At 39.3% G+C, this 25,674-nt stretch overlaps 1 protein-coding gene across 1 annotated transcript in view; it reads right to left on the bottom strand.

The window, feature by feature from the left end:
• The window catches only part of klf12b (Kruppel-like factor 12b), a 60,929-nt gene that overhangs the window by 18,082 nt on the left and 17,173 nt on the right, over positions 1-25,674 (bottom strand). Inside the window, exons 2-4 of the mRNA XM_024286780.2 lie at positions 18,393-18,475; positions 8,120-8,666; positions 3,181-3,316 (exon numbers count right to left, since the gene is read on the bottom strand). Coding sequence (XP_024142548.1) covers positions 3,181-3,316; positions 8,120-8,666; positions 18,393-18,458 — 749 coding nt within the window. The 5' untranslated portion in view covers positions 18,459-18,475. The remainder of the gene's footprint in view (positions 1-3,180; positions 3,317-8,119; positions 8,667-18,392; positions 18,476-25,674) is intronic.

Here is a 25,674-nt window from a genome sequence, read left to right as displayed (position 1 = left end):
TTCTTCTTTTCTACTGTTTACAACCAGAAGCTGGAAGAAGCTTGGTGTGAAATGTGAAAGTGGTACAAATCTCGCTCCAGACTTTTTCTTTCACTCCAATATATGAAAAACTTGGTGTCAAACTTTAATTATCAATTTTTTCTTCATGATCAATTGTCAAACCGTTGACACGTCAGTGAATTTAAAGGGATGCCATCCTATACGGTTATAGAAAACTCCCTGTTATTCTATGGAACTACATTACCCAGCATTCATTGTGGTCAGGTAACTCGAGTGCCGAGTGATATTCCAAAACCTTTGCTCCGTAGCTCAGAGGTTTGAGAGCTCACGTGATTTGTCTGGGTTGTTGAGGCTGGTGTGCGTCTCATGAATGTAGATAGTTGATCACTTATTCTTATCGAGTTAATTGAGTTATATTGTGAAGTTTAACTGGCACATGTTAGTTTGAGTTTCAACAAAAGTTTTTGAAGAATTAGCAAAAGAAGACTCAAGTTTGGTTTGGAGTGCCATCTAGTGGTGATATGATGAAGCATCCTAACTTATGTGCTTGTGTAACTCATTCAAATAACTGTTTTGTGTTATTATATCTACATAGCGGATTTTTGCAGATTTGTGAAATATATATTTGTTTCAATTTTTTTTTTTTTTTTTTTAGAAACCACACTGCAACCACCAAACTATAATCCTTGTTACCCCATGCTGGTTACCAAATAAAGATAGTTACTATCTCTCTGTGTGTGAGTCTCCTTCTGCACACTTCACCATATGTCAGACGCACAACAATCTTTTTTTTAACGTCATTATCATATCACAGTCCCTTATTGGTCAAAGTTCAACCTGGTTTAACTAAAACGGTTGTAGAAACCTGTGTATTTACGTGTGAATGTGCGAGTTTTAAATGATGAAAAGTAGGAAGAACTGCTTCCGAAGCAGCTGAAACATGTCTTTGTGTATTTTGTAGACTTTCCATTTTAAGCAGTAGCTTGAAAGCACATTGCTGAGAGTGGTGTGAATGTAGGTTTAGGCCTCATATGAATTTTAAGAAAAGATAAAAGGATGAAAGATTATTTAAAAAAAAAAAAAAAGATCTTAACCCTGTAGTTCATCATCATTCCACTAGAGGCAGTAGCTCTTCCTGCTCATTTCAAAATGGCTGCCTCCATAAAACCTCAAAAACATCTTTTGGCGGGAAAAATGTTCACTAAATTTCAAAATTTTATGGTCATAACAAGTCATCTGCTGTTATTCATTAAGAAAAAACGATAACTGGCAACTTTTTTGTTTAAATAATTCATTATAATAGAGTTAAAATGTGTGGATCAAATATGAGCCAGTGGGTAAATAAGAGGATTTTTTATTTCCTGAACACTCAAGTCAATATTTTTGCATTTTAAACTTTCAGTTATGAACAAAAACGTACAAAATCACTCAAAGTGTCATAACCGATGTATATCTATAAAAACATGATATTGTGTGGATTTCATTCAAGGGTTTAAAAAACATCTTAATTAAAGAAAAAAGAATTTTCTGTCATTTCTATGAGGTAGTGGGCTTTATTGGGGTTAAATGGGATCTGTCTCATGCAGCTTCAATTCTTTACCACCTTCGGAGTTGTGAGAGAAAATCATTTTTCTTAGAAAAAGTAGAAACCATTTGAAGCAAACGATACACTTATCCGATTTTCATTAGTTACTCATATTCATAATTCCTTCCTGAAAACAGTTTTACTCTTCAGCACAGACGTCACCTGAGCAGCAGGAGGGTGCTTCATATTTTACAGCCCAAAAGAGAAGTGGAACCAGATTATCTATTACATTTTTTTTAAAGCCTGATCCTTTATTTCAGATAAGACAAAAAAAAAAGAAAAAAAGAAAACCCTGAAGTAGCTTTTATAGAAAAATCACCTATTACCATGGCAGCCACGCAGGTTTTGATATATTTCACTGAGGTAAGAAAAGAATGAGCCTCTTTCTTCTTCTTTTATTTTTCAATCAATTTATTACTAAATATCTTACTTAGTTTTGACATACCCATGTATGTATATATATATATATATATATATATATATATATATATATTGTTTTGATTGATTGAAATAAAACAATTCCAGTCCCAATATTCAAGTTTCATTAGGAAATACTTTTTTTAAAGACATCTTTTGTTCTATTTTATAAGCACACACGGTGCTTGTTTTTTTAATTAGAGTATGCTTCTTTTTTTTTTCTTTTAAATTGTGTTTTCTAGGACATAGTTTCTGTAGAGTGGCAGTGTCTCATTAGAAATCCATCTCTGAATTGTAATCGGGACTGCTGGCATAACGCAACCCCGCCCCCCTTCCCTCATTGTTGAGAGTTCTCCACTCACACGCTCTCCCGCTACCTTCCAGCCCCTCACACCCCTTACGTATAGTGCAAGTGACACAAAAGTGGCGAGCAATGTTGGAGCGATCCATCTGTTTTGATCCAGATGTCAGCTCAGATGATGAAAACAAAGATGTTCATGGATCTATTTGTCTACAAGTGGATGCATCAGAATAGAGCAGAGTAGGGAGCTTGTGCCCCACTGGTTGTATTTTCTGTCACAAATACAATTTTTTTCACACACCATTTTATCGTTTGCTCCCGATTCACAACAATTTGTACAAAGAAATGCAATTCGGAGCTTAATTTTATTTATATATGTTTTCCATCATCAGAAAAATGCTACAAGAACATGTTAAAAACACCAAAAACACAATTGTCATCGGAATGGGGCTTTAAAGGCTTTTTTGATGTGAAACCATAAGGGACAAAATATGTCAGACTTTGTTTTAAAATATTATTTATGCCAGCAATATATTTTAGATTTATATTTTTTTTGTCTGCTGCCAAGCAACATCAGTGTGTACACCACTTGGCTCCTCCCCTTCCTTAGGGTCTTGGCTGGATGGATTAGCTTGAAGAAAGTTTTAATATAGCAAAAAAAAAGAATGCCTTCCCTTTTTTGCTGTATGGTTATATGCTTTTTCAAAAGTTCTCTTTTTCACTAAAATGTATCGATGTTTTAACAATAACATTTTACGGTCATTATTTTAACAGAATTTCACCTCTTATTAGAGATTTTGACACAAACAGCAGAAATACAGTTTGGGCATAGAGAGGAGAAAAAGTGGGAGCATTCGCGTACGATCATGATACTCACTCTTGTACAGCTCGGGCTATAGACAGCGCCGTGGAGCCGGTCTCATTAACACTGTCCAGGGTGACGTTTGGCAGGTCATCGTCGTCGCTGTCACTTTTGATCTGCCTTGGCGACAGGCCGTTGAGGTCTGTGTGTGCTGCGAGGATGGGACACAAACACAGGAGTCTGACACACGACACGGCAACGGTAAACTTATAAGGCATATCACATTGTTTGTACTAGAAAGAGTCTAATTGTAATCTTTTATTTCATCACCTGCCACACGTTTTTCTTTCTTTCCACTGGTTTCATTTAATTGTGTTTTTACTTCTTGCTATGTGTTTAAATGCTCTAGCGCTTTGAGTCGCTTGTGTCTAACAAGCACAGCACTCGGCTCCAGGACAGAGCAGCCAAGCGTTACCCTGAACCCGGGAGCTGCATAGTCAAACACACAGAAACATAATCTATATCAACCTCCAGCCACAGAGATAAGACGCTGGGCTGAGCAGCGTTTGGCTGCTGTTACAGCAGTTGCGGAAACCCTTTGTAATAAAGCAGGTTTGTGAGAATACTAAACATATGGGGGGTGCATCAGCATGGCTGGTACCTCAAAAGTGCATGAAACAATGATTCAAAACATCTATTTTCTGCATTTTGATGTTTCGCTGCATGTGCTTATGGCGTATTTTCTGCACAAATGTGAGAACTTTTCATTGGACAACCGTCTATCTCAGCCATTATCTCTTTGCCGTCTCCATGGACACAGACGGAGCATCGGAAAAGCCATCAGTTTCTCTTTTATCGGAAAGATGATGTATTAAATAGGCTTACTGAGTTAGAAAAAAATATAAAGGATGCCATCTTAAAAAAATCCTATAGATGTTTAGTATGTATATGAATAAAAAAATGAAATAAGACATCTCCCTGTCAGCGTCTGCATCCTCCCTGTCTCTGGTAAAGCCGCTGCCTTTCTAAGCTATCAGGACTTCACCTACTCTGCCCTCTCAGCTGAGACTGTGGCCGTAATGGTCCATAATAATGGTCTTGAGTTTTGAACAGACATGGTGTTATTACTGAGCTGAGGGGCAGCAGGGAGCGTGAGGGTGTATGTATGGAGGGGGGGTGGGCACAGAAATAATTCTCTAACTCAGTTGGACTTTTACTTTAAAAGGTTCCCACTGTTGTTGTAGACTAAGACATGCAGAACGGTCAGCAGCCCGACGGAAAACCTGCAATTAGTTCGAAATGCAATCGGAAAAAAAAGAGGAAAAGGGGGGGCATTTTGAACGAAGGACACAAAGGAGGAGTGGTGAAGAGGTGGGCAGAGCAACGGATTTCTTCCTTTCTTTCCTGTTGTTTCCAGTCAAGCCCTGTTTCCATGGCAACCTCCTGCCGGAGACAGGGAGACAGCATTGAAAGAAATGGTACCCACCCTCTCTTGAAGAGGATGGCCAACCTGTTGGTGTGTGTGTGTGTGTGTGTGGGGGGGGGGGTGTTTGTGAAGGGATGCAAGTCAATGTGTGTTAACAAGAAAAAACATCCTTAAACTATCTTTTAGTTTGAAATTCTACGTGTTGCAAGAACTTCTTTGTTCACAAACAAAACACTAATTAAGTTACTGTAAACCTTCATTTTAAAAACAGGTTTTTCTTTTGTCTTTTCTCAAGAGAGTGTCTTTCGTCTTCTTCAGAAAAGATCTCCAACATCTCAAACCCCCATCTCTAAGGACCACCACACCCAGCTGGCCTAGTGTCTGTTTGCTCTAATTACATTTTTTTCTGTTTGCTTGCATTGAAAGTACATACAAGGGTGTGAGTGCAATTCTAAATTAGTCCTTCTAAGAAGAGACCTTTTTTTTTTCAACCAATGGTTGGCCTGGGTAGAGCTCAGGCTCGGGTAGAAACACCTACTGTAGGCTCCCGTCCAATAGTTGGCAGTAAAACCACACCCAGAGAGAAAACCAATAATTCACTCAAGGCAACACCAGAGGAGGAAAACACTCAAAACTATCCAAGATGTCTGGTAGAAAGAGAACAGGGAAGTGCACTGAGGACGAAATGAGGCTCTAAAACACACGATGTTGATGGGTACATGTTATATCCTGAAAGCATATCAAAATTCACAGAGGTTTTCTGAGCGGAACTAACCACAAAGCATATGCTACGATGAGCATAAACCAGGAAATAACACAAAAGGGGTTCAGGACCCCCTGCTTGGAAAAACAGAGATTGAACACCTGCAACATGTCATTGTTAAACTGTCAACACTGTTTTACATAATGGAATAAAATGTGTTTTGTAGTACTCGTCTATTATAGGATGGCGATCAGTCCATGGTGTACCTTCATCAGGTTATATAATGCTGGTGTGTTAGTCTGTTTAAAACTCGGCTTTACTGCCTCTTCTGTCCTGGATAACATTAATGCTCTGTTTGGATCGTTGAGTCTACTAGTGTTTAATGGGGATGTTTCAAATGTACCCTCAACTAGTCACTTAATACGACCATATGTAGGCAAAAGTATTAGAACACAGTGTACTTACTGAGCTCAGGTCTTTGAATATGAACTAATGCCACAGCTCTGAAAAAAAAACCCAGTACTGAGCTATGCAGTCTCTAAACATCTTATCTAATGTGTCATAAGAGCTCAATGGCTTCATTGTGTCCTCTGTAAGTTCTGATAATAAACTGTAGGTAGTAATATTGGAAAGTGGTGGCAACCAAAACCTTATAAAGCTGGAGTATCAAAAGTCAACACTTTTTTGCCAGGTTAACCCTTTAATACTGAAAAATATAGCTAAAGACACCTAAATGACACACACTCTTTGACATACCGTAACTCTTCAACCGTTTAACAACTTTTCATAATGTCAAAAAAAGCCACTTACAGAACCAGCTAATAAACATTGATTGTGTAAATACTTAACCACTGTACAGTGTTGCATATCAGTACAAAACTGCATTCTTCACTTTAGGATCTGCAGGAATTACATTGATTGAGTTGAACAGATGAGATAGTGGAAAAAAAGTAAACATTAGATATAAAGCTATGGCGCTAAAGGATTAACAGATGGAGAGCACAATACGGGTTGAACTGTGGTTTAGTAGTTAGCTCTCTGGCATCGCTAAAGAAGCCCTTAGTTCGAGTCAATGCGGGGTCCTTCTTGCGTAGAGTTCACATGTTCTTATGCATCTGTGGATTTTTGCCAAGTATCCTGGTCTTTTCCTGATTGGTTGATAGAGGATTCTAAATTGTCTCTTCAAGTAAATATGAGCGTGTAAGATTGATGGTCTCTATGTGGCCTTGCAATGAACTGGTAAAAGGTCTAGAACAGGGATAGGCAAGTCCAGGGCTCGAGGGCCGCAATCCTGAATTTTTTCCAACATACCCTGCACTGGCATGTTCTAATTGGCTGGACACACCTGAACCAGGTAATCAGTCATGAGTAGGGCTTGGATATCTGGAAATCATGCAGACACTGCAGCCCTCGAGGCCTGAAGCTGGCAATCCCTGGTCTCGGGTATACCATTGCTCAAAAGATGGCTGGATAGAGTACCACACACAAGTGACTCCAAACTGTACTAAACAGGTTTAGAAAATGGATGGATAAGCCCAATGAGCCCAATAAGCTTGTGGTCCAAGTAGCCGTATAGAATAGCAAGGCTTAGCTAGACTCTTCTACTGCTTTTGAAGACCAATGGTCCTCCATGCCTTTGTATTGTGGACAGTGACTAAAGCAGGACTCAGAGAGAGTTTGTTGGGGTAGAGGTCATCTAGAAGATCTATCCAGCTCAAAAGTAGAACGGAGATGGCGACCATCGGTTTTTCTCCAACATTAATGCCTGCATGGGTTCTACAGAAATACTCTCAACTCTGATTAACCTTTCAAGAAGCAGCGAGCACTTTCAAAGACAAAAAGGGTAACAAAACCCACAACAAAAACAGTGTACTTAAGTTCAGAGTAATTCAAGTCTCTACTGATGTAACACAGAGACTTCCCAGTATTGTTCTATGCAACAGATTGTTCCCATATTTATAAAAAATGTATTATAAAGTAGAATCAGATAAGTTTGCCTGTGGGAGCCATCTTAACCAGATGTGTATTCTGCTTTATGGACACGTACAGGGCTAAAGATTTGTCACAATTTCAATAAAGATAATTAGTTTCAGTGGTTTCTGTTCTGAGGGGCAATGTGTTACTTCTAGTTTCCCATGCTGTCAATCATCTTTGATTGTAATTATCCCCATTGCTCAAGGCCAATTGGAACTTATCTCCCCTTTATCTAATTAGCAATCTTCTCGCCTTCTTTAATTTCTTACGAGTTGCAGTGCCATAGTCCCAAACTTTTCACCAATCCGTTCAATGCCCCCTACTTGACTCTAGACACCAGGGATCCCTCCTCTACTTTCTGCAGTAGAGTCAGAACCATCCACTCCTGTGTCCTACTGTTCCTTGAGTCTCCTGGTTGAGTGACTTTTATTCCACGTCAAAGATTTTTATATTCCTAATCAATGTTATAACCCATGCTTTTGATTAAATAGTGTTTATTCTTTCTCTTTATGGAACGGGGATCTCTCTCCAACAGCCATAAAGCTTAAGAAGCTCTTGTGCTCCAAAAACAATATAAATCACAACCATGGGACTTGAACTGAGAGGACAAGACCCAGGTGGATAGCAGATGGTTACATCTATGTAACGTTGTTTCATCTGTGTCACTCTGAATTTTGGATTCAGACACAGATCAAGCAGTTTGTTTATCACATTTACATTAAGAATGCAGTTTAATCTATAGCAGGTCTGGAATGCATCAATCAGTTACTTAAGCCATCAATGAGGCAGGAGCAGTTTTATTAAGAGGATGAAGAACTGTTAGAAAACTGGTGAAATTACATTTGCAAGTTGAAATGAAGGATAAATTCAGTTGTATGAATATGTAAGTACTTGTGGGAACGTGGTCGTACCTTTTCCCTGGCTTTTGGCCTCTTCCAGCAGAGGTAGCATCATAGCGTTGTTGAGGCTGGAGGGTGAACGCACAGCAGTGGTGTACATGAGGGGCAGCGACTGAACCACAACGGGGATGCGGTGAACATGGCTGGCCAGCTTTCCTGCTCCCTGCAGGCTCAGAGGGCTGGATGGAGGCGGTGGCACAGACTGCAGGATGTGCAAATATGGCTGACCTCTCAACCCTCTGCCGGGGGCGACCAGAGGGCCCGGTGTGAGCACCGATGAGGCCGAGGTGATAACCGACGGTGAGGAGGAGGAAGAGGAGGAGGTGGAGGAGGACGATAAAGACGATGGGGAGAAGGCGGATCTGAGGATGGATGTCGAGGAGGTTGTGGTGGTGGAGGAGGAAGAGGGGCGGGGTTTGTTGATTGACAGGTCCACAGGCTCAGTCTGTGTGTGGAAGTTCAAGTCGTAGCCCAGCAGGTTTTCTGGGTGTTCGGGTTTCACTCTGCTGAGATAGAAGGGGATGCCGTCCATCACAGGATAATGCCGCACTTTAGGTGACTGTAAGCGGAGAGAAAACATAAATATTAGAGTTTTGTCCTTCCCAAACAAACAAAAGAAAGATTAAATACAAAAAAGTTCAAGCAAAAGCATCAAATGAGCTAAAAACCAAATGGTCACACTGCCCTCGGCAACAAGTAATCAAGCAACAATTTTCAATTAAAGGGTTTTGGGCTTCTGCATTCAAACTTCCATCCATGTGTTGCTAATGCAAGTTTTTACAATCTATTTGTCAAGAGTCAGAGTTCTGTCTTCCCCTTTGGTCACTGGTGGAAGCCATCCCCAGTTTACGGACTCACTTCATCTCCCAGGGACTACCGTATTTTTTTTTTTTTTATAGATTGGCTAGGGGTGCGACTTATATGCAGGAGTGACTTATTTGTGTGTGTGTGTTTTTTTTTAACATAAATAGGCTCATATATTTGTTATTTTCTCACTTCTACTTTTAGCGGTTGTTTCCCAATAACAGCCACTAGAGGGCACTGTGGGTTTGTGTATCAGTATTTGCTGTTGACAGAAATACAGAAGAAGAAGTGCCGTCCAAATATGGCTGAGAATCTGATCCCTCTCCTTATGAACGCTATGATGTTTTCTTATTTGCACTGAGACATTATTATTATGGTTTTTATTGTATCTCTCGTTGGACTAATGCGGAACAGCAAGCCATTAAACTAGGTTGCAAACAGAAAGAAGAGCAGCTAAAAACGTTCATTTAGATGGAGCTTCTGCAGGCTAGAAGGTAACGAAGAAAAAAAAAGAGACTGCTCTCTTGAACCCAGACATGGAGACGAGATTATAGATGCTTTTGTAGAGCTCTCCGAAATAAATAAATGTAACCTCTCAACATCATCCATATCTTCCATGCATTTTAAATGAGATATACAGTCAAAGCCTCCATCATGTAGTGATGAGGCTAAAAGACAGTTTCTCCACACGCAATGGGAGGATCTGGTTTATGAACACATTTTTGGACAATCATTGAGCATTAAATTTGACACATGTCAATAGAGGCAGCAGGCCCCAACTTGACGCATGCATTGCATTTGGTGTCAAATGCAACGTTACGTCAGACTTGTTGAAGTTGTTCATAAATGTTGGACTTTTCTCTTAAAACTGCTACTTATACTCCGGAGCGCCCTGTATATGTTTTTTTTCTTCTTCGTTATGCATTTTCTGGCTCCTGTGACTTATAGTCCGTAAAATACAGTATCCGCTTAGGAAAATAGTCCCCGGATGCCGTCCACCTGAAAACCATTGACAATCACCCAACTGAGACTCAAGCAATGAACTGAGCCTCACTCAGTGCAAAGTATTGTTTGTGCCGGTCAGCCTGCATTACTGAGCATTTCTATCCTGATCTGATCTTCTGTTTACCTGACCCGAATTCAACTCTGACTCTGATTGCCCTCTGCCTAGCCCGATCCACGCCTGAACTGTGACATCCGACGTCTGATCACAGAACGTCCCAAGTTTTCGACTTCTGTCTGCTCGAGCCTGGCTTGCTTGACTCCAGTCAAACCTTCTGGTCAACAAACCAGCTGCTTTTGGATCCAGCCGCCTGCCTGTTCTAACACCATTGAACGCGTGTTGGGAGTTAAGCCAGATCAAACTATGACCAATCAGCGACACAGTAGGGACGTAAGGATGGGATCCCTTTAAATTGACGGAAGTGGCAACTGTTAGAAAATTGATTATGCGTTAGTAAACAGTAGAAAAAGGAAAAGAAGAAGAAGCCCCTCCCTACTGATCCAGTGTGAACACCATGGACTAAACGTGTGTTCAAGAACCAGCATTTAGCAAGTTTATTGCATGTACGTAGCTTTAAACTAACTAACAACTAAGGCCAAAAATCTGGTATGTTACCAAGGATAAAGCTATATTTCAGAAACTTTTTGCCATGATGCCTCAATAAAAAGGAACAGCCACATTTCTAACATTTATTCAGCCTTTAAACTGTCTTCATCCAGGCCCCGATGATAGAGTAATGCCAGATGAAACGAGAGCAACCACCACGTCCCTCAAACTCTCCTCATTTCACTTCTTTTCTATTGACGTGGGCTGTTCTCTCTGTGCCTTTCCCTCCTGCTTTCCATGACTCCCACTCACTCTCTCTTGGCTTTCCGTGTACATCTCCTAAATCTCCTTTGTGACGGTGGAAAAACATCATCTGGGCTCAATTTCCTGACCGTCTCCTTCTGTCTCCCAGCGATGGGAGTCCTAAGGCCAACGCCGGTGGCTTCTAGTATCCACATCTTTCACATAACACCAAACAGGCTCCATCCATCTGTAGGTTCCAGAAACCATTTGGGTTAATCAACAAGGACCATGCATGGCAGAAAAGATTATCTTGCTCCTCTGTTTTATTTTTTTTTTCTTTAGCTGCCATATCTCATGAGTTATATGCACTGGAAAGGATTTTGACAAATGGGAGAGGGGTGTTACTTTGTGTGGTGAGCGATATGGATCCACATCAGAGAAGAATCAGGCTTCCAAGCAAATTCAATTTTATGCAGTTAAAAAAAAGAAAAACAAATGCATGCATCCTACTATAACTGCTACAATTAAAAACTAATTAAAAGAAAGAAAAGTAGAATACATTCAACACTAAGCATGCTTTTAAAACATTATATTAAACCTCAAACTCAATTGGAAACTCCACTTTGTGTCTTTAGTGATGTCTATTGAAGGTCAGCTTAAATCAATTCAATTATTACGTTTTTTCAAATATTTGACAATTTTTAAATGACCAATATTTAGCTAATTATAAAGTAACATTTTTCTATAAATCCCTTCAGTTTTTCTCAAACATTAAAGCTACAGAACTTCAAAAGTAGCAAAAAAAACTACACAAAACTTGGGGAATATTGTTTCTTAATCCAAACTTATTCATTTACTTTGTCATAATATTTATGTTTTAAGACTAAGCAGAGCACTTTAACCTTTAAGGTTTCCATATACTGCATTTCGATAAAAAAAAAATAATAATAACATTACCTAAAACTGGGATCAATAAGTCTTAATATGCAGTAAATATTAAACAGAATCAAATAGAGAACAGGTTTGGGTGGTTTGGATTAACCTTATCATAGTACTTGACCGGACAATGAGAACCCTAAACCAAACCTGATCCAGGTTTAGGGTTGTCAGATGGTATATTTCACAACACCCAGCTTCTTTTTCAACTTTGAAGACGTTTTTTTTTTCTTTCTTCTTGGGTTGTAACTTTCCTGCATATCCCAGTAATACTTATACAAACATGATATTGAAAAAGAGACAAATTTTGGCAGTAAAAAAAGCAATAGCTCAGTTTAATATTTCTTTTAAATATATGTTGGTGTACCTGAGGTTATTTTGGTGGTTAGTCTGATGCTGTGCAGATTAAAAACATAGTTAAAATTAAGATTAAACAGCTTCACTTGCGGCATTAAGGTTACAGTAGAAAAAAAAGCGATTGACGTTGCAAAGGAGAAAAATTAAATAATGCAATTTTATTATTGGATTGTGGAGATCAGCTGATAAATCAGCCCACAATGACAAACTCTGTATAAAGCAGCTGATGTTTATAAGCTGATCTCATTTTGTGACCCGGCCTGAACCAATACCACGCTGACTTTTAGAGAGAAAAATGACATTTTAAAGGTATTTGTTCATTCATTCAAAAAACAGAAAAGCGTAAACGATTATCTTTCTTACATCACACACGGTTTTATTCACTGAACACATTTTTATGTCTTTTTTTTTTTAAATAACTTACAAATAGCCTTGTATTGAAATATACACTTGAGAGGATTAGGTAAGATGACAACACTGCAGAATAATGTTTAAAAATCTAAATGAACACAATAATAATGTTTTGTACTTGTTTAGTAGATTCCCTATTTTAACAAATGGACCCTTTTTTGATTTATCCATGTGTCTATTGTCTGATAATTATATCAAGGTTAAATTTTGCTTTTTAAATGAATGTCACAGTATTTGTTAAAACATTTGTTTGTGATGAAAAATACCCTCTGTGTTTCTCTAACACCAACTCCTGATTTAGTCTTCTTCAACAGAGCCCGAGGCTGCCCCCCAGCCGCATGCGCATGATCTTTGTGTTTGCATTTCCTGCGTACCACAGATTGCCTGGAGCTACGCTGCCTGATGGCTTTGAAGCCATTGATTCCGCTGAGGCTGATATTCAAAAATATTGTTGTTTTCTCTGGCGCGCAAATGACCACCGGTACCAGAGACTCAATATTTTTAGCTTAACTAAACAGTTTGGGACTCAACAAGGCTCATAAATGTTGCCATGATGGGGCCTTTATAGCATGACAGGAAGGTTAGCTAACTACACTAACTAGCTAAGTTAAAGTGAAGACAACGGCTATGTCTGAACTCCTTTCCTAACTCTCTAACTGTTAATAAACGACATAGTGCGGGACAATCTAGTACTCTGGAGTTTAAAGTCTCACTCCAATTATCTTTTTGATGCATTTTAAAGGCATTCACAGAGGTATTTTAATACAATTGTGCAGTTTTTAGCCAATATATACATCTATATATTGTTTTCTAGGACATAGTTTCTGCAGAGCAGCAGTAGTTCAATAGATATTCAACTCTAAGTTGTGGGCAGGACTGTTGAAGCAGAAGTAAGCCTCAACTCATTTCCCAACTTCCCTTTATTTACATTTTTCTCCTGCTAGCTCCTGCGAGCTAACATTAGCAGTGCAACAAAATAGGCAAGTTATATAGCAGCTATCCAGCCGTACAGATGAGGAAAATGAAGAGGTTAATGGATACATTTTTCTGGAAGTTGTATCCGAATGGAGCAGAGCAGATTACTTGTGGCTTGTTGATTGTAGCTTGTATATCAAAACTACAAGCTTTTTCAAATTATTTTTTGTCTGCTCTTCATTCACCATGATTTGAATAAATAAATACCCAGAAATACAGATTAATCCTAATTTTCTTTATATATGCCCTCCTCCATATAGAAAAATGCTACAAGAACAAGTTATTAATTTTTTTTGCAGGCAACCTGCAGATTTTTTTACCCACAGACACCTGACTAAGACTTAAGCTATGTCCAATTTCCCCCCAACTCCCCATATAGTGCACTATATGGTGCATTCACCATGTACTAATTCAAAATCGAGTGCAATAGAAATTTCCTAGAAGTCTTTGCGAAAAACTGATGTGCATTGATGCTCACTAGATTAGCGAATATAGACCACAATGCATTGGGGTCGAACAATTTCAAACAAAAAAAAACAAGTTTAAATGTAATATTTGAATAAACCATCCACATTTTCATCTTCAGAACACAATGGAGTCACAAATAGATTTTGTGAAATGTTCCTAGCGATTCGATTTTGACTTTGTGAAATTGGTGTTTAGAAAAACTAAAGAAAAATACAGTAGAGATTATCATGTCCAAATTGCCTTTAAAATCCAGGGCTCTATAGAGTCCCAAACTATATAGCTTTTTAGTAGTTATGGATCAGGGTGGGAATTTGAACAAAACCCAAATTTAATAAAGTCATGTAATGCCAATTTAAGATGGAAAAAAAACATTTTCTACTTTTATGTTATATAAAACATAGTAAACTGGACTAGATTGTGTAACATAAGATGTAAAAATAAGAGAAAATAAAAATACCCTGAGTTTGTTTTTTTCTTTCTTTTTTTTACTTCCTGCTTGCAGTCATTGCTCATTAGCTGTCTCGGTTAAACTCTAAGAAATTTTCAACCAAAACTAAAAGGTTGTGTTGCTCACTTCTGAACTAAAAGGTTTCGTATGAAGAATTCTCTAATTTCAATACCACAGAAAGAAGAATAAATGTATAGACTGAAGGTTGTTTCCCTCATCAAAAATAAATAAACAAGACTAAAAAAAATAGTAGGAAACAACTGATTGTAGAGTTCTCCTTTGGACCTACAAGTTGTGTACCAGGAACACAAAAAAATAACTTAGACGTCACTGTGGTGCTATAAAAAAACCGACTCAAATAGCGTCCGAGTCAAAGTCGGGACAAAGGGCGAATGTTTTTACTTGTGTGAACTCTGAGATTCTAATAAAGGAAGCTTAAAATAACCATTAAGCAGTCCAAACTTCTCTTGGTGATGCGTAAGAGAAGATCAAAACAACAAAGTCACAGAAAGAGGAAACCTGAAGCGGTTGAATTTTGGGGTCAGGTTTTTCACACAGCTCCAAACCAGCAGAAATGGAAAACTGCTGCCACCTCCGCTCTTGTTTTGACAGAGAGAAACACATGCGTGCGCTCCGTCCTACACATCCTAGTGCACACTGACACACATAGACAGATACCCTCAACCCGCCTACCTGCCTCTCTCCTCACGCATTGTCTTTATTAGGGGATGCCGGGTAAGAGGGGCAGACTTTCCAGCCCCTTTTCAGGCAAATTGTCTAACAGGCAGAGCGTTTCCAGCAAGCCTTTGGCCCCACGCCATCCAAATGAAGACCACATTTCTGCAGCAGCCTAAACTGTCTGTCTCCGTCTGCCATCTGAAGGGCAGCTCAGTCTGTGAGGGCAAGATGGGATCTCGGAGCACTTCAAAGCTGTGTGGGCTGCAGCGCTCACATCCTGTCTGTGACTGACATCAGTGCATGTGGAATAATTACTCAAACCCCAGGTATTAGGTATCAGCTCTCAAATCCTTGGTCCACAGCTGAGGGCAGGACACCCAGAAGAGAACCGCCACCTGTTGCAAATCTAAACTTTTCCAAAGTGCTGAGAAGAACTCATCTCCTATCAATAAAAATGTTTTTTTTATTCCCAGACTAATCGATAAAAGAACTACAATGACATCATTAGTTATTAGCAATTTTCACCTTATGCATGCATCACCTTAATAAAAGCTGTAACACCATTCTACCACAAATCCCTCCTGGTGATAAAGTATGTGCAGAATAGTCATTGATATGTTATTAATGGAAATCGATAGTAACTGAACTCTAATTCATCATGATTACAAATATTAAGTGGTCTGCACCCACTGCGCACAGCTGTGGCAGCAACACAGAGCCACACAGCCCTGTAACCTAGCAACAGCTTCAGCGTAACAAGTCCACTTTATATGTGGGTACGTCAGACCAAAGAGCAACGAAACTGCATGCGGGCTTCATGCTCCTTTTTTTTTAACTAGTCAAGCCAACAAACAGATGTACTATTAATAATAAACTTAAAAGTAGACTATAAATTTGCCACATCAGCTTTTCCTTTATTAATGCACAAATATATAATCAGACTTTAATTTACGTCCTACACATAAACCAATACTGAGAGATCCTCCCACTTGAGTTTCCAGTTGGTTTGGCGGCTATGTAAAAAAATGACCTTATTATTAGGGGTTTTTACATAATCAGGTTGAAAAAGCAAGTGTGAGAGGAACCTTAAAGGGCACTTTCTCATCAGGACTGGTCTGAACCAGAGTTTAGACAATCTGCTTCATTTGGAAAGTTTAGAAAAAGTCTTTTGACCTTTGGTCCAAATAAGTTAAATGGTGGTTTACCTCTAAATTGCAAGTAGAAAAAGTTAAATTCCACAGCAGGGAGAATCTAATAAAGTTTTAATAAAAAAAAAATGTTTCAAATTGTATGTCAGGTGCAAAGCAGTGATGAGGTGCATGTCTATATTGGGGCAATTTAGAGGACTGTGATTTAGCTCTGATTTTTGGACGTCACCAGACAGTAGCTTGGTAGACTCTAGCAAACCTGTGACCCAAAAACAGAAAGTGAGTGGGTTGAGTTGATGTGTTATAGCATTGTAGTGTTGGTCCACTCTCAAAAGTACAGTGTGAAAACAAACCAAACCCCATGAATCTTTCTCAGCACTTTGGGCTAAACTGAACAGCCTACTAGTTCAAAAGGCGTGACTAAGGATTGAAGTAAAGGTGATTTGGGTATTCGGCTTCTTGGACGCCTCCCTGGGGAGGTGTTCTAGACATGTCCCACTGGGCGGAGACCCCGGAGAAGACCCAGGATATGCTAGCGAGATTATGTCTCTTGGCTGAACTGGGAAGACGTCCAAGTCCACAAGGATCAGTTGGAGGAAGTGACCCGGGACAGGAACGTCTCAGCATCTTTGCCTAGACTGATGCCCAGTCTAGAGACCCAGTCCCACATGAGCAGAGGAAGACCGCTTTACTTTAAGAAGGATACAATTTCAAAATTCTCAAATGCTAATGCTGACACCATTTAAAAGGTTTAGAGAAGCTTTATTTAGCTATATATATATGTAAAAAAATAACTAAAGGAAAGGTTGGTCTGGAAAGGAAATGCAATTTTGGACATTTGTGTAACCTTCAGAATGTATTTTGTATGAAACAATCACATCAAATGCTGATATTTGAACAGCAGTCAGAGCTTGCAGGGACAAACTTCTTGAGAACAAACATGTATAAAGGGTAACCAAAGCCTAAATCAACTTTTTTTGGCGGTTTATCTCTATAAATGGAGCTTTAAAAGTGCTGACTATTGAACCTCGACAAATTTTTGACAACTCAAAATAAACGTGTATAAATCTAAAATAATGGTCTAAAACCGTCTGTGTGCTGTAATAATTAGGTATTAAAGAGGGTTTTCATGATTGGTCAAACCATTTAAGCCCCACGTCATGACCTGCAGCTCCAGTAATGATAACAGACCTGCCCCCAAGCCCCACCCCTCAGACTGGATTTTCACATTTTGGTTGTGGGTGGAGTCAGCCTCCAACTGTCCTGTATAGTTTCCTTGTAAAGCCTAACTCCACAGTCATATTTGATCCACTTTAAAAGCGTTCCCAGTGGTCTTTTAATCATGATTATGCTGAATTTAGCAAAAAATAAATCCCTGTGTGGTTTTCTAGGACATAGTTTCTGCAAAGTGGCAGGAGAAGGACTGCTGGCGCAGAGCAACCCCGCCCCCACTTTCCCTCCTATGCTGAGAGCTCTCTGGTTACAACCTCAGCCTAACATTACTGGTGGAACAAAAATGACGAGCAATATTGGAGTTAACCAGCCGTACAGTTTAATCCAGATGCCAGCTGATCTAGTCATCTACAAGTAAATGCATCAGTATTGAGCAAATAAGCTCTATTTCAAACACATTTGCTCCTAAATCACAACAATTTGAAGTAATAAATACTCAGAAATTGCTTAATTCTCTTAATATTTACCCTCCATCATAAGAATGCCACAAAAACATGTTAAAATGCCAAACACAAATTTTTTTCCAGAGTAGATCTTAAAAGGTCTAAATGTATAGGAGATAACTCAAAACTGCTTGGATAAAAAGACATACAACTTTTCTCTTTTTTTCTTTGAAAACTGTATTTTTGCACAAATAATATATTTTTCAGCTGGATTCTGTCTTAAAAGAGATAAGGGAAGTCTAAAGATGTGAAATGTGGAAACTGGGGGACTTACAGAAGCAGGAATGGACACAAGAAAAATGATTTAGGGTTTCACATGCAGTCCAGCGCAGCAACAACATCTGTGCTTTCACCCCAAGCCAGGACTGGGCCGGCCCCAGTCACCTCCTCACAAGACCCCACTGCATTCCTGCTACAGCTGCGGCTCTCCTCCCTTTGCTCACTACCATCCTCTCCAACCACTCCTCTCAGCCCCACACTCAGTCACTGACTTGCTTAGGCCTGGAAGTGATTATCAGCCTATTGCCGGGAGGAGGAAAAAAGGAAAAAAAAGGGAATTGTCTGGAAAACAACTCCCCTCTTACTCTCTTACCCCTTGTTCCGATTCCAGGGGCTCAGCTTTGACTCGGACTGCAGGCATTCCGTCAAGCATTAACATCCTGCTTCTTAGGCTGCCTGTGAAGGAACACAGAAGAAGTGTAAGACGGGTGTTTTAGCATGACTAAGCAGGTCCCACACTTAGTTATTCACACTTGGACATCAACAAATTTTTTTCTTGCTCGAGCCGCCCGAAGAAACAAACACATTTTAAATCAACACGATTCCACATTTCTAAATCGCCAGAATCTGACAGACAAGAGAAGAAACTGTGGAGGCTCAGTCGGCGCACAGCACGACTCCTTAATAATTTTCTGCATCCTGGTGGGATGCTGCGAGACTAACTTAATAACTCGCAGCAAAATCCTCTTAAGACTTCTGTGCAATACTGAGTTACACAACAAGAGACCTTGCTACAGTCTTTCTACTTGTGACTGTTCACATACCATTCAGACTCATTCAGTTAGACCAAGTTTTTGATTCTTGCATACGACTGGAAGGACTTACAGGCTGGAACACCTGCTTTGCCTGTGTGTGTCAGGAAAGTGCGCTGGAGATCTCGTCCCCTCAGTTCCTTGCTGTGTCTTTAAAAATGATACTCGGATGAAGCCAATGAAAACAATGCATGTTTTCCTCGGCTGAGGTCCGACCTGAGGTAACCCTCCCTCTTATTATTTTAGCAGCACTACATGGAGGAATGCAAGCCAAGCAAATAGCCTCTAAACATCTCTATTACTCTCTGCCGCTAGCAGCAACATTTGAGGGCACCAAAACCACTTCTGACCCCACCGGTTATTAGCCCTCAAGATTGTTATTATGATCAAAACTTTCCTTATAAACCCATTTTATATAACGTGGTTTATGTCTTCTGTCCTGTAGTTCACATGTGTCAAAGTCAAGGCCCAGGGGCCGGATCCGGCCCTCTAGGTGATTTTATCTGGCCCGCCAGATCAGTCATAATCTCTGACTTTCTTTTTAAAAAGCACAGCATTTTTCCTCATCCTGTCTCTCCTTCTCACTCCAGCTGCAGAAAGAAACAAACATAGACTGATAAAATGATGAAAGGCAAAACAAAGTGAAACAGCCAGACAACAAAACACAGCAAAGGAAACAGAATAATTTGATTTGTGTTGCTAAAAAGCACAAATTTTATTTTTATTTCCAGGCTTTGTTTCTATGTTCATATTTGGATCATTTTAACAGGATTTATTTTATGGATTTAAAAATCTTTTGGGTTATTTAAAAGTGTAATTTTTCATTAAAAAATACGTAAAAGTAAAGAAATTTTAGTTTTTTTTAACCTTTTGTTTAATTCTAACTTGTATAATTTTGAAAAATATATTTTTATTGGGGGCTAAAATATTTAAATTTATCTAAGGTTTAAGTTGATTTATTCTGGAATAATATTTATGTCTGTTTTTATTCATATTTTTGATCAGAAATTAAGTTTAAAAAATGTAGTTTCAGTGTAGTTTCAATGTTTATCCTGTTCAGCCCCCAACCAAAGGTGTGTTTTGAATTTTGGACCCCTGTGCGATTGAATTTGACACCCCTGCTGTAGTTGATCATCATTCCACTAGGGGCAGTAGAAGGGCTTTTCCTGCTCATTTCAAAATGGCTGCCTCCTTGGAATCTCAAAAACACTTTTGACGGGAAATGTTTTCATTCAGTACTTTTTTCCTTTGGCTCCTGTATTTAATTTTTTGTGCATTGATTTTCAACTTTGTTAATAAAGTTTATTTGGAAAGAAAAAAAAGACTTTGGCGGGAAAAGTTTTGCTAGATTTCAAAACGTTATGTTGGGAGTAATTCATCTGTTGTTATTCTTTTTCTATGACTACTTGTTGGATTGAAAAAAGGCTAAATTTGTTGATAATTGTTTTTTTTATAATACAATTACATCACATTGTAAAGTGTGGTAAATAAGGTAAATATGTCAATATTTTGGCATTTTAAGCTAACATTGTTGTTAGCAAAAACTTGAAAATATATGTCTTGCACTGAACAGAAAATATCTCATTAAATATTATATCGCAAAAAAATTAATTCTGGATTTCATCAGAATTTGGAATCATCTGCGTAACAATGGTATTGAGAGGCATTATTTCTATGCAGATGATGCTTTGACATCTCTTTACAGCAAACATCCCACTAGGTTTTATTTTCCTTTCTTAAAACAACAACAAAAAGCCAATAGCAAGCTGATTCAGTGGTATTCATCGCTCTTCTCTCTCAGCTCCTGCAGAAGAAGGAAAATCCTGGCTGTTCTGTTCAGTGGAGGTAGAGAAAGGAGGATTTATTCCCTCCATCTGCACCCCCCCGAGATCCCGCCTCACAGGTCTAAGTCCCTCAGGTACCCTGGCTGTGCTGCTATTGTATTGTTGTCCAGGATGTCCTTCGGCTTCAGGTCTTGGTAGGCCCAGATAGGGTTACCATGGTAACGGTTGGCGGGTGGAGCTGCAGCCTCGGTCCAGCCTCAAGCCATGTGTTGAGGAGAAGAAAGAGAGGAGGGTACTGATTCACCCAGAAAGTGTGATTTGTTTTCGTTTGGATTACTGTCATTCTGGCATTTCTTGCTCACTGGAGGGGAGAAAAGGAAATAGAAAATTTCTCCCCTCCTAAAAAACATTAAATTGCACCTTTCCCTTGTGAGTTTAGCTGCCAAAAAGTTACAGTGTGTGCCTGAAAAGTTGATCTTTTGCACAAAATCGTTGTTAAATGTGCACCTGCATTGTCCAGCCAAAAAAAAGGCAGAGTCTTTGAAAGCAACAACCTTTTCTTTGTGCCCTAAATCCAATTAATCCAGTGGTGTGCGAGCACTTTCCTTATGAACTGCCCTGCTGAGGGCCATTCATAGGAAATCAATGGCAACTGCACCGCTCTGCTTGTGACTGCAATGACCAAAGAGCTAACAGCAGTGACAGAAACCTAAGAGTGCGTAATGAGCTAACACGGGAGCCCTGCACACCGAGCCAGTCAAATTCTTTGAAGTCGAGTGTTTTTTGTTTTTTTCTTTGCTCCCATAAGAGGATAATATCTGCCAGCTGAGGATCCCACATAAAAAAAAGAACAAGAGCTACGTCTGAAATTAAAATAATTCAAACAAGGTGATAAACCGGAGTGCAGGCAGTGTGCTTCACTACCAAATTGGCCTTTTCTGGTGGAAGGTTGAGCGCCGTCCGTCAGTGCTACGAGGCGCTGTGTGTGGGAGATAGGGAGGGAGGGAGGGGGGAGCCAGAAGGAAACGGGGAAGATTAAGATCACCTTTCCATTTGCTGCACTCTGAAATGAAATGGCCATCCCAGGTGTGTGGGGGAGCCCGCAGAGAGAGGAGAGCAGTGGAGTGTTAAGGCATCTCATTTTTCCCTCCACAAACCCTCTTCTCCCCCAAAAACATATCTTGGGGAGGGGAAAAGCTAGAAAGAAGCAGGTGAGGGCAATTTTGTCAACAAAAACATGTCTTACTGATATGTTTCTGGATTTTTTCTATTGGGGATGACTATGTCTGAAATTCTAAAATGTTCCTTTTTTTTAGTTAGAAGTTATCGCCAATTGAAAAAGTTACACTTTATTAGCTGCAATTAAATTCAATCATTCTGTACATTCAGTGCACCTATAATGAGATAAATTCTCTCATTTAAATAAAATATTATAAAAATGACAAAAATTAGGTAAATTGCATCATCAAGCACTTAAAATTGTTTTTTATCAGTCAAAATCTGTTTTGTATTATTGAGAATGAATGAAACAGTTCAAAGGTCAAGCAGTGACAGACTCTGATCAATTAAAAAAATGCAAATGCCAGAAAAAAATGCAACAAGCATTTTGATTGGACAAAAACACGAGAAGCTTTATAAACACCTTGATCCATTTTCACACTGCACTTTGGTATTTCCCTTGGGAATTAACCCCTGAAGTCAATTCCAGCTATGAAAAATTCACGTGTTTTAGGTTTCTATATGCTTCATTGAGGTTTTGGAGCCATATAGGTTTAATGTATAGGTGTCAATAGGTTTAGAAAAGCATGGTTTACCCACACAATTTTTTAGAAAAGCAAGATTAAATCTCAAATTTAAGCATCCAATTATTGACGTCCCATAATACCTACTTTTTCTGGTTTCCCTTTGTTGTTTCATTTTTTAATGTTTCATTTTACTTTTTTAAATTAGTTTATTTGGTTTCTGGAATTGTTTTTGGTTTCTGGATTTTTAGTTTTATTCTAAAATGTATATTTGTTTTAATTTTCATTTATTTTTGCACTGAGTGGCAAAACCAGTGGAGTGGCACTTCAGGGCCAGCCTTGTTCACTTAGCTCCCACTCAAGAGAAAATTGTGTTTTTTGGTGTTTTTAACATGTTCTTGTGGCATTTTTCTCATGATGGAGGGCATATATAAAAAAAAATACTAAAACCAAGTTTCTGACTAATTCTTTATTTTACTCGTGTTGGAGACTATGAAAACCAGATGTTTGAAAAAGCCCAGGTTTGTGACACAACAACTGCCATGAGTGGGCCACAATCAAATAGATCCATGAAAGTCTTCATTTTCCTCGTCTGAGCTGCTACCTGGCTTAATGTGGTATGGCTGGATAGCTCCGATTTTAGTCACCTTTCTTTTTCTTTTGGCTATGCTAATGTTAGCTTGGGCTTGTGAGGTGCTACAAGTTAGCAGGAGAGAGTGTAAACAGTTTTTTTTTTTTTTTTTTTGATATCCAGAGTTTCTTCATGAACATTTTACACCTTTTTCTCCAGCGCATCACTGCAAGTGTTGATCAAATCAGCAAGCGTTGCAGCAGAATCATCAGACATGAAAGAATTTAGTTTTTTAGGGATGTTTTTTTTTGCAGTCGGAGGCTTAGAGGAAGTGACCAACAGGGATGGGAATTCCTCTTCCTCATCTATCCGAAGGGTTACCAACAGTCATTCTATCGTAGTCGTAGTCAATGCTAGCCGACGTGCAGCCCAGCTTCACAGTATTTAATCTTTCTTGAGCTGGTTTTGGGATATTTAAGTAGCACAAAGGGGACCAAATTCTTTTAAAAACCACCTCCCAGATGTTTTTATTTCCTTTCACTCCAAAAAAAGCTGTTAAAATCGTTGGAAAAAGGTTTGGCTACACAGCAACCATGACTTACGTCTTACTCATCCGCCATCTTGGATAGCCCCCCTAAACAAAGGGTTGATGGGAAATTAGCCGAGGCTAACTTCTCCACCAACAGTCCAGCCCACAACTCAAAGGTGAATTTCTAATGACCTCCTGCTGTTCTACAGAGAATAGGTCTTAAAAAAACACAGGATTTTTAATGTTGGGAAAAAAAAGGGGATAATCATAATTAAAAAACCACAGGGAACGATTTTACAAAAGAAAGTTGGAGGACATTAAAAGCAAGGAAGAGCTCAGGTGGATAAGGAAGTAAAGCGTGGAGTTCTTTCTGTTCAGTGCAAGACATAAACTCTAATTTACTGTCGTGATTAAGTATCCGCAAGTTATTAAATGGACACAAAATCATCCTTTTTTTAAAGTGTGAGTTTGAGAAGACAAATATGCTGTAACCACCTATTTTTTTAAGACTAAAGTCTCTTCTGTAATTTTGTAGATGTATTTTTGTTTTAATGAACTTTCTCTGTTTTATTAATTCTACTCCAATGTTTTTCTATACAATTTAGCACACAGAGTAGGCATGTATTTGCTGATACATGTTCTCAGATTACTCAGTGACTTCATATAATTACAATTATATCATTCACACTGTGTATGAAATAGATTTGGAGTCAACCACTTTAACTTTCACCGGCAGAGCACAGACTGGAAAAAACCTGCAGTGGGTGGTGAGCATCACTGTGAGTTTGTGTGAGCGTGAAGGCAGGTCCTGTTCCAAACTATTTCTGGTTGTTCACCAACGATCGAAACACTTTTTGTTCCAGGGAAACTGAGGTTTTGACAACTTCATGGAATCCACCTCAGCTCTGCCTGTCCATCAGCATCTCCTGCATTGCGTTTAAGGGCCCCTCTATTTGCTGGGATTTTCTAAGCTTGAGTTTGCACAGAAAAACACTATTAAATAGAAAGTTGGAGAAATCCTTCTCAGCTATGTCGTTGTCCAGCATTAAAGCTGGAGGAGGGGGGGTAGAAAGGGTGGGGTGAATAAAGGGTGATAGATAAGGAGAGATTATGGAAGATGATAGCAAAAGAAGTTAGCAAGGGCGGGAGTTGCTGGCGAGAGCAGAAGTTAAGGGAGCAATCAAGCGGTCGGAGGGGGGTTCGTTTTGTGAAGGGGGGGCAGGAAGAGGGGGCAGGAGTCAAAGAAGCAAGAGAGAGGGAGAGAAAGAGGGTAGAAAGGGGACATGGAGCTGAGCCAAGGCCCGGTCGAGCGCAAAGCTCACGGTGCAAGAATGCCAACAGGGCCCCTCCCACCCAGAAGAGATGAGAAAAAACAAGGGAGAGCCAGAGGGGAAAGCAGGGAAACATTCTGAAACAATAAAGCCATGACTGACCACAACTATGTGTAAATATGCAAAGAAAAAAAAGAAAAAAAGTAGCAGAAGTGTTTAGTGATGTGAGCATTTCCTGTGTTTTGCCTGCAATGTCTGCTGCTGGCCCCTTTGCTGTGGCTCACTTCTCTCTTCTGTGCCTCTGGACACCCCAGCGTGACACATTGGCCTAATAACCGCCCTGTAGCTGCTGGGTCACCAGCATACAACTCTATTACTTCTTCTGAGTTTCTAAATGTGAAAACGTATTTTAGGGTAAAAAATATGAATTTAATTAAAATTTTACCCAACTCTGATCATCTTTTAATTAGGATTTGGCCGTTTTTAGCCAAAATTAAAAAAATGTGTTGCTTTCTAGGGCATAGTTTCTGCAGAATGGCAGTAGTTCATTCGAAATTTGCCTCCAAATTGTGGGCGGGACTGTTGATGTGAAGTAAGTCCGCCCTCACATCCCGTCATCCATCTGTTTACATGCTCTTCTTCTACGAGATTACCCCAACCAAACATTAAGGGTGCAACAAAAATGGCGAGCAATATTAGAGCTATCCAGCCTTACAGTTTTCAGCCGAATGCCAGCTCAGACATGGAAAATGAAGACCTTAATGGATCTATTTGGATGCACCGTAGCAACTTCTAAACCACACCTACAATCTTTTTCAAACAGCACTTTTTCACCTGCTTCTGATTCACAACAATTTGAATAAAATATACTAATAAATGCAATTTAAAGCTTAATTTTTCTTAATATGTCTTCTATAATGATAAAAATGCCACAAGAATGTACCCT

Source organism: Oryzias melastigma, linkage group LG21, assembly GCF_002922805.2.
Source record: "Oryzias melastigma strain HK-1 linkage group LG21, ASM292280v2, whole genome shotgun sequence".
NCBI lineage: Eukaryota > Metazoa > Chordata > Actinopteri > Beloniformes > Adrianichthyidae > Oryzias > Oryzias melastigma.
This window is presented reverse-complemented; position numbering and strand designations above follow the sequence as displayed.